The 19,012-nt window shown below is 39.1% G+C and overlaps 2 protein-coding genes across 4 annotated transcripts in view; one reads left to right on the forward strand and one right to left on the reverse strand.

Annotated features, from left to right (window-relative positions):
• Positions 1 to 19,012, reverse strand: part of PAICS (phosphoribosylaminoimidazole carboxylase and phosphoribosylaminoimidazolesuccinocarboxamide synthase) — a 41,270-nt gene that overhangs the window by 15,871 nt on the left and 6,387 nt on the right. For 2 of the 3 annotated variants that reach the window (XM_065634343.1, XM_065634342.1), the window contains 7 exons: positions 17,190 to 17,627; positions 16,200 to 16,289; positions 11,140 to 11,226; positions 8,114 to 8,185; positions 6,989 to 7,390; positions 5,497 to 5,562; positions 4,269 to 4,459 (listed from right to left, as the gene is read on the reverse strand). In XM_065634343.1, the coding sequence (XP_065490415.1) occupies positions 4,269 to 4,459; positions 5,497 to 5,562; positions 6,989 to 7,390; positions 8,114 to 8,185; positions 11,140 to 11,226; positions 16,200 to 16,289; positions 17,190 to 17,627 (1,346 nt within the window). The remainder of the gene's footprint in view (positions 1 to 4,268; positions 4,460 to 5,496; positions 5,563 to 6,988; positions 7,391 to 8,113; positions 8,186 to 11,139; positions 11,227 to 16,199; positions 16,290 to 17,189; positions 17,628 to 19,012) is intronic. The other variant, XM_065634344.1, reaches the window with a different exon arrangement.
• Positions 1 to 19,012, forward strand: part of PPAT (phosphoribosyl pyrophosphate amidotransferase) — a 44,177-nt gene that overhangs the window by 5,826 nt on the left and 19,339 nt on the right. The gene's annotated exons all lie outside the window — the stretch shown is intronic.

The raw sequence follows: 19,012 nt of genomic DNA on the forward strand, positions 1-19,012 counted from the left end.
AACCCCTGCTAACAGTGCAGATATTTGAGGAGGGAGAAGAGCAAAGTTTGTGGTGTTTTTTTTTTTTTTAATAAGATAACTACTTTTGCCATCATTACTTGGTGTTAGTTTTTATTCTTAAGCTAGAACATTTGCACGATGTAATTTATATTAAGATTCCCTGGAGCAGTTAAATGGAAACAACTTGGTCTGGCCTTTCTGCTAAAAGGAACCATGTCTGAGAAGGCCTCTCCTCCCAAACCTTTTCTATTTCACCATAGTGCTCTCAGGCATAACCATTTAGCATGTGTCAGATGGTGTCCCAAGTTCCATTTAACTTGCCCAGAAGTGTGCCTAGACTAAAACTTGTGTGACTGTAATGAATGTAAAGGTGTGGTCACAAGTGGATATAAAAATAACACTGGAAGGATGAGCTGGATTAACTAATGCTATTTTTGAAGGGACTTTTTTTGAGAAGTCCTTCACTCTAGCAGTTGCTGTTCTATTTAGCCCATTGTCACTACCATGGGAGATGCTGTTAACTGCAGTGAAGAAAGGTTGTCTTGATGCCACTTTGATCAATCTATTTCAGCATCCTACATATTCAAGTAAATTGTTATCTGTATAAATGGGAGTAACACAGATATTAGATGATGCAAATGCCCCATGCACTTGACATCTTAAAAATGAATGTGAACAGCAGGCAAGAAGGGCATAGCTTTCTGACAAAGCAATTACAAAAAGCAAGCTATGCTTTGCAGTCACAAAACAGAATAGAAGTGGAATCCCACACAAAGGGAGGTCCACCCTCTTTGCACATTGGTTTGTCAGGTAAATCCTGCTCCCTGGAAAGTTTTATGGGGAAAAAAACCTTTTACTTGGAAAACCACTTGTGTTCTTATTTTTCTGTCAGTTATTGCTCTAGTGTTGATATGAACGGTTTCCAAGTAGAGACTGCAAGTGTGCTCTGCAATTCTGTGCTCTGACCTACTAAGAATTTAGACAGTCCTTTGCCTCAGTGTTTTTGTGCAGTTCTCACCTGAATAACAGCATTTAAAAACAGATGCATATTTTTTTAAAGATCTGCTTATTTTAATGAATAAAATAAGTCCTTATTTTTATTTTCTGGAAGAACATAAAGTTTTTTGGGGGACACTGTACTGAATGACAGCAAAGTTTTTGAAAGGTGGGGATCCTTGTGCATCACTCAGAATTTTATGTGAAATTTGCCATCTTTGCAGTGCCACTGCAGTCACACTGCAACAAAAACAACCTTTCGTCTCCTCATTGTTAGGGCTGGCACATCTGAGAACTTGCTGGGCTGCTTCAACTCACTAACTACACAGAAAACCACTTCTTTTTTTCCCCCAACTGGGCTAGTCTTGTGTCAGGTTAGTGAGCTAAACTATATAGGTGATCCAGCAAGCATCAGGTTGCTCAGAGTAGACATGGAAAAAATGGGACCTTGTTGCAATGAGTTATCAAATCGGCTTCAGCTGCTTTGTGCAGTTTCAGCTTTGCACTCATGGAACAGAGCAGGTCGCGCAGAACGTGTAAGTTATCCACATTATTTTCAGTACAGTTATTTTAAAACCTTGATTTAAATTTAAAGTGAACTAAACTGTTTAAATGTGCTAGAGTGAATTAGGGTCTTCAGCTGGCTCAGCATGTTCTAGGATACCTGACTGTGCCATGATGCCAGGGACAGATGCTTTGTTTGCCTACCAAGGACAGCAGTTCTGGATGCAAGTAATATAATAGATGCGAGTTCAAGGATGTATTTTTGAACCAACTCATTGCAAAAACAGAAGAAAGATTTTTAAACCAATGATGATACTAGTATTACAAGCCAAAGAACATTTATACTGAGAAACCAATGTAAAAGTGGTAGATAAGCGTACACTGGAACAGTTTTATATCTGTGTCACTGTATAAATGAGTATGATCAAAACCCAGTGATTTCCTAGGAATCTTTCTCTGACTTCTCAGAATTGTTTAAAAAATACTAGTCAAATGGCAGATAAAATCTACCTTGGTGGAAATTATTTACCTTCGTAGCGTCTCTCATAAAAGAATTAACAAGAAAATAATTAATCATAGAGCAGGCAACAAAGCACTATATCCAGTAATATTTTCTGTGTAAGATTTTGTGAAGAGGGACTTGGGTGGAATTTAGGCCTCTGTATATAAAAAAAACTTGGTGGCTGTTGCAGTAAGGACTTGACTGTTTGACTTCAGCCGTGCCATTGTGTGTGCCCAGAACTGACCTAGCTTTGGGTCTATACCCAAACATGACCGAGATCCAGAAATGAGTTGTTTTGCTTGAATACACTGAAAGGAAAACCCTGGAAATGCATGCCTTGCAGGCAGTATAGGTTATAGAGTACTGACACAATCAGAAAATGCAGTAGTGGCTAGTAGGATTTTGCAGAGTAAAGGTTAGTTATGGCATGGCATTTGTCACTATGTCATTGTTCCCTGTGCTGTTTCTATGTTTTCTGTACTTCATTTGGTTACTGGACAAGACAGACCCCTTGCTCAGTACAGAACAGATACCGGAACCCACAACTGCCCTGTCTAGATGAGCATCAATTTTGTGTACTTTCTTTCTGGCTCATTGAGTTCTCCAGTTCATTGCTGCACAGCACCATACCTTCAGCGGAGAGGTGGGGATGGTCCCCCACCCCAACACAGGCAGGTGGCGAGGCTAGCAGGAGGGTAACTGCTGATAAAGGAATTAATGCTGTGTTTTCCCCACCAGCCTTGCTTAACCAAAAAGAAGTTCTCTTATGGCTCCAACTGTTTGGTTAATTGCAGAGGACTGACTTGCCAGGAAGGTCATAGAGATGGTAACTGGAAATGATGGGATAAAATTTTAACTGTACATGTTTTCTTTGATCAGTCGAAGTGTTATTTTCTTTCAATTAAACCTGTTAATTGTGGGATGTAGGTGAGCCAAGGCATGTAGGCAGAGGTTACATCTTTTATTAGACTAGCTGACACTGCTAAAAGCTCATAGTTCAGGATTATAATGGGAACTCATACCTTACAGAATCACAGAATGTTAGGGATTGGAAGTGACCTCGAAAGATAATCTAGTCCAATATGCCCCGTCGGAGCAGGAACACCCAGATGAGGTTACACAGGAAGGCATCCAGGCGGGTTTTGAATGTCTCCAGAGAAGGAGACTCCACAGCCTCCCTGGGCAGCCTGTTCCAGTGTTCTGTCACCCTCACTGTCAAGAAGTTTCTTCTCATATTTAAGTGGAACCTCCTGTGTTCCAGTTTGTACCCATTGCCCCTTGTCCTATCATTGGTTGTCACCAAGAAGAGCCTGGCTCCATCCTTGTGACACTCACCCTTTACATATTTATAAACATTAATGAGGTTGCCTCTTAGTCTCCCCTTTTCCAAGCTAAAGAGACCCAGGTCCCTCAGCCTTTCCTCATAAGGGAGATGCTCCACTCCTTTCATCATCTTCGTGGCCCTGCGCTGGACTCTCTCCAGCAGTTCCCTATCCTTCTTGAACTGAGGGGCCCAGAACTGGACACAATATTCCAGATGAGGTCTCACCAGGGCAGAGTAGAGGGGAAGGAGAACCTCTCTCAACCTACTAACCACCCCTCTTCTAATACACCCCAGGATGCCATTGGCCTTCTTGGCCACAAGGGCACAGCGCTGGCTCATGGTCATCCTGCTGTCCACCAGGACCCACACATCCCTTTCCCCTACACTGCTCTCTAACAGGTTGTTCCCCAACCTATACTGGAACCTGGGGTTGTTCCTGCCCAGATGCAAGACTCTACACTTGCCCTTGTTATATTTTCTTAAATTTTTCCCTGCCCAACTCTCCAGCTTGTCCAGGTGTCGCTGGATGGCAGCACAGCCTTCTGGCGTGTCAGCCACTCCTCCCAGCTTGGTGTCATCAGCAAACTTGCTGACAGTGCACTCTATTCCCTCATCCAAGTCATTGATGAATATATTGAATAATACTGGTCCCAGTACTGACCCTTGAGGCACTCCACTAGATACAGGCCTCCAACTGGACTCTGCCCCATTGACCACAACTCTCTGGCTTCTTTCCTTCAGCCAGTTCACAATCCACCTTACTACCCTACCATCCAGTATAATACCTTGTTTTAATTTAAATCACTGAAGGTGAATAAATTAAAGGGGAGCAACCATGTACTCATGTGGGTGACTGACACTCATAAATAAGTCTATTTAATTTCTCACTATCTGAGAGAATCTCTTTGCATGCTAATTTGGTAGAAAGTTCAGTGAACCAACCTGTTGTATGGCAGCTGGATCAGCATACAGCTGTGTTCTGCTGAGGTCTTGCATTTCTTCCTGCTTACAAAGCCTTCCTAACAGTAACTTTTTGCCTTCTGTTACTGTGTGCACTCTCTCTGTTAATAGTTTTTGGAAGTCAAGTATGGTGTTTTCAGAAGCACTTTTCTTAAGTGGAACAGGTGACACCTCTGTGGACAAAAGCAAAGTATGTAGTTAGAGGGCACAAGTCAGTGAACTGCTGACACTAAAATTTAGCGCATTCTGGATTCTCTTAATGCTGTCCTTCTGTTACACTCTTTTGGCAGGTGTTGCCTGATGTTGTGTAAGGGTCATTGTATAACAATGGAATGAAGCAGACCTTGTGAAAATCAGTCATATTTGAAACTTTCAGCTTTGCCTAGCTACTACTTTCTGCAAGATGTAGTTATCTAATGGGCAATAAATGAAAGTATATTTAATCACACAGAGTTAGTCCTGTTAGCACAGTTTGTGATGGTGTGCTGTGCAGGCTGAAATCAGAAATGTGGTGTTCAGATTTGTGTTCATCTATAGACAAGACATAATTTTAGTATTAAAAATGGGGGGAGCCTCCTAAAAACTTAAGTTTATCATCCTTCATTGTTGGATTTTTTATTTAGGGCCTGACAATTCTGCCAGGAAGAAAAACAGCTCCTGACCTTTCCTATATCAGACTGCATGCTGCATATTTCTATCCATACCTTCATTTTTTTCTCTCAGTGACTCTACACTGTATCTTCTCTTTGGAATAGATGTCTTAACCTGTTTTCTCTTGCACAACATGCTAGACATTACATGTCTATAAACACATGATTTCTCCTCTCATTTGCTGACACATGGTACAATATGAGGAAACCACAACAATGACTGTGATATTGTCCCTATTTTCCTCTGAGCAACACAGGTAATTAAGACATCTTTTAAAAAATATTTTTATATTTTCCTTGTACTTGATTCTTAGAAATCAAAGACGAAATCAGGGATGAGGACCGAAATAAAGAAGTTGCAGTTTTTCTTAGGCCCACATTTTTATCAGGACTCTTCTTGTGCAGATTGTTGAGGGTGAGAGAAGAATGCTCGTTTGGAGCTTGGCGTTAAGTTCGAGGATTTTTTTTTTTTTTTTTTTTTTACTGAGTACTGGAAACTAAAATCTGGAATCTAATTCAACAGCAGTGTATAGATACTTTAAAAAGTCAGGGGCTCTTACCATCATTCCATGTTTTTCTCTTGATACCAAAGGATCCTGTGTTTCCTGTAGCATCTCTCACTGAAACTTAAAGAGAAAAGCAAAGTGACTAAGTATTTTGCAAAGATTCTCAAAGCACAGTCAGTCACACACCAAAAAGCTTTATACTACTAAAGCAAATGCATTGGGACAAGTGACCTGGAGCAATGAAAATCTTCTAGAAAAGTTAGGCGCTGGGTTGGCACACAAAATCAGGGTGGAGACACATTTATTTGGCACATGCCTCGAGCAGCTTAATAACTAAAGCTTCTTTTCTGAAAGGTTATTGTTTTCCTGTCTCCTGCATCAGCACAGATTACACAGTCCTTTTCTAGCATGCTAAAATGTAAAACAGCCAGGTTGGCTCAAAAATTCTTGGTGTTGACAAATTCCATTCACAGAGGGCAGAAATGAGTAGTAATATCTTCAGTTTTTGGATTTGGAAGAAAATGTGTGTCTTAAGAATGTGACCAAGCACTAGAATGAGGCAGGTGCGAAGCAGTGGTGTCATCCCATGGCTGTCATTCCAGCCACGACTAATGGCACTACCATGTGGTGCCCTTGGACACCACATTATGGCTCATGAGTGAGGACAGCTGGCTTTAGCATAGCTCCTGCGGTTTCTGCTCAAGCTGTCCATCTGGCCTCTGTTGCAGAAATGGTTCCGGTCCTCAACTAACATTTGTGATGTGACGAATTATTATCTAACATATTGAGAAAAAATCAGAATTAGTTCTGCTTTACCGTAACTCACTGAGCTTTAAGCTGCAGTGGTTAAGTTCATTCTGCAAGAGCATCTGATCTGCCTGGAGCAAGGGCAGGTGCCTCTGAGAGCTGGAGCAGTTGTCCAGTCATGAGCACCCTTACAACAGACAGAAGGTTGGCTGTGTGGTTCCTAGATCGGAAGTCTTTTGGTACTAAAATAGAAGCCAACTCTATTTAGAAAACCGATTCTGCTTTAGCAAAATTAATATAATGATTACAAGTGCTCAAATAAACATCACTGCCCTGGACTTTTATCTCTCTTGATTGTGCTGTCAATTGAATTAATGAAGTCTGCTTTTTTGGAGACCTCGTACTTTGCTTGATTGTTACAGATTTCTGCAGTTCTAACTGGTATGGGCTTGCAACTCCCTGTCCATAAGACTCCACACGCCTGCTTGATCTCCTCTAAAACCTGTGACCTTTACTACACCATTTCAATGTATCTCACTTAAACTTCCAAAAGCACAAAGATTCTCTAATAACACTGAACACTTCAGGTGTTTTCACTTTTTGTTAACACTCTTACTTCTAAACTCCTCCAAAGACCATTTCCATTCTCAGAGTATTGCCTACTTGACTGTGCAAATAGAGGTTCCTCAATTATCTTCCCTCCCCATTCTGGCCACGTATTACTTCTTACAGCATGGGTAAACAGGCAACTTCAAGATCCATTTTAAGCATTTTATCTCATCCCTGAGGTTTTTAGTACCTGATAGGAGGCTTGAACTTTCACATCCCCAGCTCGAGGGACCCAGAGGCTGTCTTCTTAAGATACAGTCAACTTCATCATAAAATCTCATTTTTCTCCTGGGATTACCAAGATGCTCATTTTCCTTCTGCAGTGCACGGTATTCATATTTTAGGTTCTTGTACTTTGTGCGACATTGTTTCCAGTCTCTGTCTATACCACGCTTCATTAACCTTCTGGCAATTTCCTCAAATATTTCTTTATTTCTTGTGGCCCCTTCAAGCATTTGTTGTATCTTTTCATCTGACCATATGTTTATCAGAGCTCTGACTTCGTTATCACTCCAGTGTTTTCCTGCTCCAGTATCATTAACTGTAATAACTTTAAAGTGATTTTTTGTTTCTTCCAAGGGAATGTGATTGTCTGAAAATATAAATGAAACAACAACTGAGTATTGCTGAATATACATATGTTAAAGTGTAATTGTAGCTAATGATTTGGTAACAAACTGAAGGATAAATTAATGTTTATAATAATCTCATTATGAAAATCTTTTAACTTTGCAATGTTAATATCCATACATGATTATATTTCTCTTAAGTATGCAAAATATGTATTATAGCAAGTGAAATCTCTTGTTTCTCCAAGGCATATCGAATTACACATTTTATCAGTGCAATTTTGTTGCTGTTGTTGTCAAATTAAAGACAGATGTATCCCAGTGCTACATGCAGGAAAGTAATAGACCTTAAACTTTAAAAGCAACAATATATCGGCAGTGGTAAGATAATGTCTTTCCGGTATGATTTCATATTAGAATGGCAAGGCAAAATATCATACAACTGAAAATGCTACTGGGGATTCAATAGAAGAAAAAAACCTTACCTCCATGTTCAGAAGTAGGCAGATGCTGCTCATCAGGTAAGTATAGAATGCAAAGTTGAACTACAGTATTAATGCAAGTTTTGCTCATGACAGAGAATACAGCTATGAAACTAATTTTTAATTTTAGTGATAAAGCTCGACTGGAGTCAGAAGTAGAAAAGTAGAGCTGTGTTTACAGTAGAGATCTGGTTGCTTCAGCTTTGGTACTGAAATTACAATGCGATTTTGTTTCAGAACGAAGGCATGACAATTAATACTCACCTGTCCCGACTATCCGTTTTGCTACTGGTGTACAAGATCTGTCTTCTGAGGTAGTGCTTATAGAATCATCATCTGTAGAAATACAGAGTTTTAAATAAAATAGACTTGGACAAATAAATTGCTAATATTGTCATCCTCTGCAGGTAACACCTGTCTTCAATTAAAAATGTTGTAACCTATTAGTCTAACCCATTAGTTATAACAACTCTTCTGGCTCAAGAGTCCCTAAATCAAATTATTTATTGGCATTTCTCATAAGCCCAATCTTTCTGCCCCTACATCCCCAAAAAGGCAGCTGTGGCTGCCAACACAAATTTAAAATACTTGATTACAACACATAGACATACATGAATGGTTTGTATCGCACGTCGATTTGCATAACATGTTTGTACACACAGATTATCACAGGTGTGGCTTCCAGTTCTGTTCCTAGGCGATGTGTGTAGGGCAGGCTTGGTGAGGCTTTGGTGCCATTTGTAAGGGCACGCGTCTGCGGATTCACTCCGGCCTAACAGGGCTCGGACCACAGCCTTTCCCTTCGTGGGGCTGTGAGTGCTCCCCTGCTGCTGTCATGGATTGAGCAGGGACTTGGGCCTTAGGAGAGCATCATCCCCCTCTCAAGTTTGGAAGCTCTGCATGTGTTTTGGATGCGATGAGGAGTGGGAGGCACTGGCATGAGTCAGCAGACTTGCGTGTGGCGTGACTTTGCATAAGCTGCACTCCCTGCTGCTGACAGGGCTTTTCTCACATCTTGGTGATTTTCCCTGGTACAGCAGAAAGAAACTGAAAAGAGACCTTTGCATCTTGTTCCTACTTGTTTTGCTCTATCCAGGACTTCTTTTTACCACAAAAAAGGTGATTTAGAGTCCCCTTCAGTAAGCTACTATAGTGGGTTTCAAAGCTGGGCTCTGAGGCGTGCCTTTAGCTGATTCCAGGAGGAAGGGCAGGAAGGGATGCTCGGCTTTGTGGAGAAGTTTACATACTTTTGCCTTCCTTTAGGAGACAGCCATGCTTATTTACTTTGGGGTGATACAGAGCTTTTGTGATGGAGATAACATAAGCAGAAGGCTGACTGGAAAACAAAGAATTCATTAATGCTTCTGTGGAAATCTTTAGCCTTAGCTTAAATTGTGCTTTCTATACGTAGGGATGGCTTTATCCAAAACTATTCTGTGTGGCTTAAATTATAAAACAGGGAAGACAGAAGAACTATTTTTTATTCTACCAGTATCTGAGTTCTCTTCAAAATTCCATTGCTAACAGGATAGAAACATTATATTATTTTTCTGCATCTTTACATAGGTGTTGTTTGTTTGTTTTTCTCTGCAGAGCTGAGGCTATTGCTTTACACTCTGACACAGCATAAAAACTATTTCCTTCAGAAGTAAAATTCGGAGACCTCAGAACTCTTGAAATCATTTATGGACACCAGACCCCAGTTCTGCTGACTCTGGGCTCATTTCCTCATGCTTGGGCTTCTCTGAGGCTGAAAGTTCGCTTTTGTGTGGAATTACTTTTTAGGTTGGGAGAGAAAGATTAGTTCTCATCGTTTTGGTATGGAATGTCACAGACCAATTACCTTCAATACAGTTTTTGGTAAAGAACGGAAGTAAATCTTCCTTGTATGTTTTGAAAACTGAGAGCATGGTTTAGACTCTGTTAGAAACAAGAGCTTGTTGGTAAATAAGCAGTGGCTCATTTGATGTTCTTTCTATAATGGTACTTATTCATATATGCACAGAGTAGTACTTGAAATTCATATTTGCTTTATAACTTGCTTTCTCTTAAGTGATTTGGCAAATACTTCTTTTCCTAAGCTGCCATATGCACAAATAAATTTTATACTCATGGAAAACTTACAATCAGAAATTATACTCTCATAAGCATATGTGTGATTTACTTGGGTACTAGAAAAAAAGTGTTTTTTCCTAAAGAGGCTACCCCACAATGTTTAAGAAAATTCTTGCATCTTCCTTTAACACCTGCAGCTATTGGAAATAAAGCTTTGAGCCAAAATGAAGCAGTAGGTCTACTGCTGGGCTCTTCAGTGATTTTTTTTTTTTTTTAACTATTATCAAAAACTCCCATGGCTTTCATTTATGTGCTCATTCTTTCAACCATGCTGGTTCTCTAATCTCTTTCTGCCTTTGGCAGTGGCACTTGTGTACTGCTGACTTGCGGGATTACTGTCCTCAACTGGATAGTACATGACAGGGACAGGGAATTTGTGTGTTTAGGGTAGTCAGTTGATTCGCATGACATTTTACTCTGTGTCATTGTGTATGAACTCTTCTCTTTGCTTTAGTATGACCTCACTATGTCTCTGAACTTTCAGGGACACAGTTTTATTTTATCCTCAATGTAACTTGTGTTTGTGTGCCATTCCTGTGATGGCATTGCTCTAATGTCATCCTCAGTGTCATATTCCTTATAGTTGTCTTCGTAATCAAGATCAGCTTATGCAAACAGTTGTAAAAGCTGTTTTGGATAGGGTAGCTCAACACCCAAACTCCAGATAACAATTGCTGAGAAGGAAGCTCTTGCCTGGATCACAGAAATATTGATGCATACAATAGAAATATTCTTATGGTAGAAACTTTCAGTGTAAAAAGACAAAGAATTGTTTTTCATAGAATACTTATAATAGATTTTTAAAATTCTATTAACTTCTGGGTATAACCAGCAGTATCATAAAGTGTATTTTGGTCTAGGATGTCAGGTCAAAAGATTTTGACATCATCGTTATTTCCTCTGATTTGTGTCACAGTCAAATGCAGACTTATCACATCTAGCATAATAAGGAGTATGTTGTCTGGGAGAATAAGATCTTGTTATTAATTGGGGGAAGGAGAAAGAAGTGTTTATGCATTTTTGTACTATGAAATAAAATAAAACCCAGGTTTTATCATAACCTAGAAGCAGAACAAATATAATGTGTGGGAATAACATATGAACCTTAGAAATCTGCAGTTCCTAAGTAAAGTAGAATGTGCTGTTGTAATCATAAAGACATAGACTTGACCTACCTATGTCAATTGTCTCCTTTTTTATTTGTGTAGCTTCCTGAGCTGCCGGGATGGAGTTGGCAAAGTCCCTCTCATCTTCAAGGATTTCTGTGAAAAAACAATGTACAGAATTCTTATTAACTAAACAGGTATTGAGTTATATCTTGAGAATCACCAACTTCAGAATGCCATTTATGATAACCGTTGTTAAAGATTTCATCTCTTAGCACATTAAAGCTGCCCTTTCTCTGCAGTAGTGGGCATAAGAGCAGAGTGTATGCACTTATATGTTAAAATAAAGTAACAGCTGCATAATATAAGTTTATGGATTAAATGTGCAAACTGTTAAGTTATTTAAATCTGTATCAGAATTTGTAAAATGGTTTGCTGTTTGTGGTTGTAAGATATGTAGTAACTGGTGAACCTCTATGCAGCAGAACAGGCAAGATGGTGACTTTCGTAAGGAGCGCTTCAAAACATACTGAAATTATTGAAAGATTCCCAAGTGACTGATGCCAATAGTCACTGAATTAGCCCCAAAAAGGGCAAGGGTCCTGACATTGCATCAGGGTGCTGTGCCTGGACGACCGATCTGCCAGGCTGCCTGCCTGCGTGATAAAGACAAAGTACTAAATGCCTGTCCTCAGAGCATCCCCCCTGCTGTGGTTTGTGAGGGGTTTACATCATACAGCAGGGTGACAGAGGTGTCCCTGGGCTCCTCTCAGTGGGGAGGAGAGCTCCGCTCCTCCACCATTGGCCCTCTGCTCTGTGAGGGAGGACTCCACCTCTCTGCCCTGGGATGGACAGATGGACAGGCAGATGATGCAAGTTGTCTTTCCAGTTCTTGTTTCCAGGTGAGGACACTGCTGTACAGAGATTAAATGCTGAAGGCCACACTGCAGATCAATGACAGCAGTTTCTGGCTCCCAGCCTGTTCTCAGTCCATTCAAGAATATTGCCCCTAACCATTGAGCAATAAAGCATAATCTAGAGCCATTTTATTAAAAATTAGCCCCCAAATCAATAAGGCCTTGTTTGCATCAGGCGTTCTTTACGATGTGACCAGCATAATGTGCCTTTTTTTTTTTTTTTCCTTGGTGAGCCAAGAATGTGGGTAGAGAGCCTGGCTTTTTTTCTAAGCCATCGTTCAGACCTCTTGGAGGGAGGGCATGAGGAGAGCAAGACTGAGCCAAACAGAACAAACCATCGAGAGTTTCTGGCATGGATAAAACACAGTGGCTCCGTCCACATTGTTTAGTGAAGCTATAGACAGTTGCCAGCAAATACGCTTAACCTCTGTTGTGTTTGAAACGTTGCTCACAAGACCACAAAGCAATGCTGTCTGTCACAGCCTTTCCTTTTACCCGCTCAGACCGATATAAGCTCTGTTCTCTTTTGGCACCCTGTCACTATCACTGTCTTGCTCTCTGGCTCATAAGGAAAGATTTGTAATTTGTCTCCTAATCCTTACTCTCATGTGTGTCTTGAATAGTATAAAAGGGGAGTGGGAAATATCAAAGCTGGGGAAAATTTTCAGTGTGGCCTGTGTTTACTCTCCAACAGCTTGCAAAGTTGCTGCCGTCTCTGTCACGCAGATCTATGATCCTGGATACACAGTTAGGAGTTTGTGTCTGCAGCGTGAGTAGGCCTTGGGCTAAGCCAGGGAATAACCAACAACTTTTGGGTTTGCACTTCTCTGAAATACTCTACACCAGCCTGAGGCATATGCTTTAAAACATTATCTTTTGACTTGATGTCTGTACATTTTAAAATTCCAAGCACATAGCAATAAATGTTCAAAAGAAGCCAACGTAAGTGCCCAAGTATGTACCAACTTAAGATCTTGGCGTTAAACTACCATTATTTTAAAAGCCCTTCCTTAGGAATATATCTTGGCAGTGTTATGACTTATTCCCAATTTGTCATGGGAGAGACGTATAGTGAAGTATGCAGGGTGCCAAAAATCCTAATAATGACAAGAATAGTCATTCGTTTGAAGTAAAATACTTGCTGTAGATATTTTTTAAGAACATCGGGCTACTGCCATTCCTTAGAATCTTGTTTTAATCTCCCCTGTTGTTTGCTAAGACCCTTCAGATTTAATCAAACACCTATACACAGTCTGCGGTCATTCTGAAAAGTCTGACCGATGTGGAACATTCAGGTACATGGAGTTTGAATTGACTGACTGCTGCCTGTGCAAACTGAAGCAACTGGCTCTTCTGAACAAATTTCTGGAATTACCTGTCCTTAGAAGTGATCCCATGAAATAGAAAACATCAATCAGAATTACTAAATAAGCTTGTATTTCCAGATTGATTTAATATGGGTATCTCTTATCACAAAAGAGAAAAAATTACAGTGGCCCTGACCTTTCCTAGGCTGCTTTTGCAAAAAAAACCCAACCAACCAAAAAAACACTAAAAAACAACAACCAACAAAACCAAAATGGGTTTGTGATTGCTGTGATGCTCATGCAGCCTCTGCTGGCCAGTCTGCTGAGAAAGCTCTGCCAGGGCAATGCTGCGGGAGACATCTCAGTAACCTGTTAACAGTCTGTATGTCCTTCACATGTAAGGATGTATTTACCTGTATGTTCCTTCTCAGGTGGGCATTTGCTACTCTTTAAGTAGCAAATTCATTTGTGCGGAGAAGAAAAACAATACAAGGAAACATCAAATATCTAGGTATTTTCCTGAAACTGCTGCATTTGTCTTTCCCTAATACCATCACAATTTTTCTCCTTACTAGAGTGTGGCAAACCTGGTTGGACCATTTATAAAGAGTGGCGGTGGTGCCAACATCTGTGGTTAGTAATTCAGTTCCACATGTAAGACTGTGAGAAGCCCTTCTGAGGCAGCTTGTGCATCTCTGCACATTTATGCAGCTGCAGTTGCCAGAAAGCAGATGTATGCCGGGGCCAGCTAATATGTATCTAGACAAGGGTGTGTATAACTCTGACTGCAAAGGACATTAACTCCATCTACTAATTAGGAAGATGCCCTGATATGAGGTTAACTGAGTTTCTGAATTCTTATTTATGTCAAATTATTATTTTAAACATTTTTTAAAAAGGCATGAGTACATATAAATTATAATTACATGCTTGTTGAGAAAGTTTTCTGTGTAAGTTCTGTTGAATATGGAGTAGTCTTTAAGAAGTCACCTCCTAAAGGCTATTAATTGTCAGCTATCTACTGATATTAAAGAACCAATGTGACATGATATCCCTGTGTGATTGTCTTTTTCACAATTTTTCAGCAAGTAAATTTATGAATACAGGGATACATACAATCTCTTTACTTATCAGTTTTTCACTTTACATTTATTTGAACTGTCTAGTAAAGGCATCTACCACATTTAGAGAATAAAGGGTCTCCATGATACTGTAATGCATCTTTTCTCTGCTTTATATAATACCTAATTGTGTTACCATAAACAACATTAAAGTCTGGTTTTTACCACCTGTGATAAAATTATTTGAGTCTGTAGTCTTCATTGGAAGCAAGAGAAAGAATTTTAGAAACTGAAACTGTATCTCACCAAGATTATTGCTGTGGTTTTACCTTTTTTTTGTCACAAAATTTTGATCAGTATTCTTTAGAGTGGATAGGCTGAACCACAGACATTTCTGAAACATGCGCTATTTTAATCTTTGCCAACCAAATCAGATTGCAATTACAATTACCCAGAAACAAAATATGCAATTAAAATACATATATTTGAGAAAGGAAATGGTAACCAAGGCAAGCTAGAGATGTCTAACACCTACACATATCCTAAAGGAAAGTTAAAGTGTCAGAAATCAGTTTTCAGAACTTTACTGGAAGTATTCAGTTAACTTTGTCTTGAATAACCGGTTTGGAAGATTGCAGTCCAAAAAGTTACAATATTATGTAGCTGCAGGCTGTTGAAAACTACGTTATATGACAGTTTAGTGGCACTGCTGAATCTGTATAGTATTATAGTGGTTTACTACTGTTTATATATATGTAGAAATTCTACTTGTTGATGGGGGCAAATTGAATTTGATGCGTTTTACAACTGAGGTCTCCATAGGCAATGCATTTTCATGACAACCTATTTTTCCCTGATGAATGCCTCAAGTGCCCATGGTGATCTGATAAAAGGCCAGTTATATATTTCTTTGTTGATAAATTTAAATCAATAAATATATTTTCTCTTGAATACTAAAACAAGAATACTACCGTTTGGTATACCTCAAATTACCTCTCATGATCAACCGTGTCTTTACTTGTTATAGCTGTTTCTTTCATTATATGCAGAGCTGCCAGATTGTCTGGAGTAGTACTTATAGTAACATCATCTGTCAGAATATTTTTGATTTGACATTAAACTCTTTCAAGTTCACATTAGACCACTTTAAATTCTGTAAGACTCCTCCTTAATGCCTAATTTAGACTGTATTCTGACTTCTGCTACTGAAAGAGACCACGAGGTCCTCTGTTGTGGAGAGTCAAGTCTGTCAGCCTTCGAGATTCCATGTGTGTCTCTAGCTGAATGTTAAACTCTTGCTTCGCCTGAAAGTTATGCTTTTGGACGTAAACCATAATGTTTCTTCGTAAAGAGGATATTATCTTCATATTCAGTGCTAGTAGTGATACTTTTAAATGAAGTTTTCATCCCCTCATGTGAGCATTTACACAATTACATTAAATACTGATCACATTATATTGTGAAAAAGAGAATGCTGTATAAGTTTATGCACAGGAGACTGAACAATTCTAATCCTTGGGAAGACATAGTTTAAGTAAAAGTAAGTGCAGTAATACATTGCGCTCAACTTGCTTAAGGCAATAGTTTCTTCTTTACATCTTGAGTCATGAATCTCTGAAAAGATGACTAGACTGTTTTTATCAAATTCAGCAAAGCACTGTATATGTGCACATATGCCTGTATTTACTGAAAGAATGGTTATCATCATGACATTATCTCCTGCTTAAAAGTTTTTTAGGCCTCTGCATTTTCTGACCGTCATTACAATGGGGACTTAGTTTAGAAATCCATCTTAAATTACTATATTTAGGGATTTATATAAAATAGAAGACTTTTCAGTTTACCTGAGTCAGAAACTTTCTTTGTATCTGCAACCTGTAGGTCTTCCGACATATTACTAACAGAGTCCTCTTCACCTGTGTCTCCAGGCATTGCTGTGTAAATAATGCTGTGTTAATGAGGGTACTGCATTTGTGTATTACATCAAAACAGCTGTGCTGGTCAAATCAAAAGATCAGTCCAACCTAGGATGCTCTTTATGCCAGCAGGCAGTAGTAGATGCATTAGCAAAGAGCCTGGAAACACCAACCAAAGAGTGAATCTTCCCCCAAAATGCTCTCCTAGTTTTCAGCCAGAGACTTTGTGTTTTATTTTTCTTGACCTCTTGCATTACTTTACTAAGTTCTAGTCTTATACATGGCCATCATAATACCATCCCCTGTGTAGGATTCTTACTGTGTAATAGAAGAGTTTTATGTTTGATTCTGTTCTTAAACAGCAGGCCTGTTTCTGGTTGTACATACCAATAAAAAATGTTTTAACTTCTGGGTAGTGTAGGTTCATCAGTCTACACTACTTCTGCATTAGTCCATCCATTATCAATTTATTTGTCAATAACCACACAAAAACTAAAGGCAGGCTCTGACAGCATTCTTGGTACTGTTCCTTTTGCTATTTTCACAATAGTTGTCTCACTAGTTTGGGACTCTTGCTCCAAAGGCCAGTAAAACTGGGCTACTAGGGACCATAAGAGAAAGACAATTTAAATGTTAAGATTTTAACCAATGTCTATAACTACAGACTTGTTTTGCTCAGTGTCTTAATTTTTCCAGTAACAGTCTGTCTCTCTCATCTATTATCTGAAAGATTACCTTGTAATGTAAAGTGAACAACTGGACTAAATAGTAAATTTCCATTCAGTATTTCCCCTTCCCCCCACAAATTGGTTAATCTTTAATTAATTTGTGTGTATATATATATATTCATTCTTTTCAGGTCTCTCTAGTGCTGGAAAACTAAAATTTTTAAATGATATATGGGTATGAAGTACTTACCTATGGAGTCCTTTTCTGATTTTGCTTGTCTCCATTCTGGAGGCCTCTCACTTTCATCATTATCTGATTTACTTGCATGTTCCATGGTGCTGTGCCTCAGAATAGCATCCAGTTCATGAAAAAATTTCATACTTTTACTTGTACTCCCTGAGTCTTGGGCACTTTTTACACTCTTGTATTCATGTTTCAGATTTTTATATTTTGTCCTGCACTGCTTCCAGTCCCTGTCAATTCCGAACTTTTGAAGTCTAGCAGCGACCTGTTCAAAAATTCTTTTATTTCTCACTGTCCCCTCCAGTTGTTGCTGGATATTTTTGTCTGACCATATGCGTATCAAAGCTCTGACTTCATTAACAGTCCAGTGTTTTCCTCCTTCATTTGCTACTGTTGGAATAAAAGCTGGTGTTTTGGAAGCCTCTATTGCTGGCGTTGGATTACCTGCATCGTGTGGGGTAGGGGAGAGACACAGATACAGGTTATCTGCATGAGGTGCTTGGGGTGGAGAAAAGACAGAGACAATGAGAATGAAATATGCTATTTCCTCAAGACTTGTCTCTCCAGAGAAAGATGGAGCAGAGGTGACATTAAAATCAAGCTTTTGGTTATTAATTTGTCAGCACTTTTGTTAATTCTGACATAATTTTTGCCTTCTTTTGAAAATTGGTATTAAGATAGTGCATGTACATTTAAATAATCCAAGAAGAACATTTCTTTCATGTGTACCCTACTATATTGAATTTTCACTTGTAACACCTTTGAGAATAACTGATGAGCTGTTTTGTCATTCAGACATTGAAGAGGAGTGCTGTTTGGAAGATACAAAGTGCTGTATCAACACAATAATAAATTGGGCACTGAGTCACTGACACCAGCTCCAAGACTTAAGTTTCTGCTTCATGTCATTCTTTTGGTTTTACACACATGGAGAGTTCTAAACTGGGTAGGGGTCTGAAAAAATCCAGTCCTTAACAAAGCTCCCTTTTGTGTGGAGCTGAGGAATGGAGACTTTTGCCTTATGTCACACAAGAACATTTGTGTGATAATGAACCCAGTTCTCACAGTATAGACCCTCCCCCTTCCTCAGTGCGGGTCCATCACAAATATTGAGGGGTTTAAAGTAAGACTTAGAGTTATCTCATTCTGCAGAACTAATATTTTTTTCATTTTCTCCAGTCTTCAACTTTATTTTTTATTATTAGGAGGTAAAGGATGCCATGCAATTACTTAAAACACTGAAATATGACCTCTTGCAGTTTTTAATGTTTCCTTGTTTCTAATTGTGAATTTGCTTAAATACTTCATTATGAATATCAAATTAGTTTGGAAAGTGGTTTCTCATGAATTTTCTAAGTATTTGCAAAAATAACTATTTAAAAAACCCCACACAATTCCAGTGCTTCATCAAAGAGAGCAAACATGAAAGTGTACAGTAACTGTCACAGCTTTTGGCAGTCATACTGAAGTGATAAATGCCTTTGCAAGTGTCTTATTCTAAAAGGAGAATCCAGGTTATGGGAGTCAGAGATTTTATAGTCACTGAGCTTTGTGTGATGACAAAAATATCTGACCTTTGGTTGCACATACAGCTTCCGTGGAGCATAGTTGTTTATAATAACCTGTCTGGGGACAAATTTGTCCTAGATAGAGGCATTCTTTGCTAGTCTCTGTAATTCATTCTAGTTGTGAAAAAGCTGTATTAACAGATACCAATTTCTTCCCTGTTAGTCCTGTGTTAATCGGACCTCTGCAGCAGGCAGCTCACTGATATGTTGTTGAGGAGGGTAATTTTCAGGTGACATAGCAATTATGCTTTCATTTTTTCC

The sequence above is a fragment of the Caloenas nicobarica genome, chromosome 4 (assembly GCF_036013445.1).
Source record: "Caloenas nicobarica isolate bCalNic1 chromosome 4, bCalNic1.hap1, whole genome shotgun sequence".
Classification (NCBI taxonomy): Eukaryota; Metazoa; Chordata; class Aves; order Columbiformes; family Columbidae; genus Caloenas; species Caloenas nicobarica.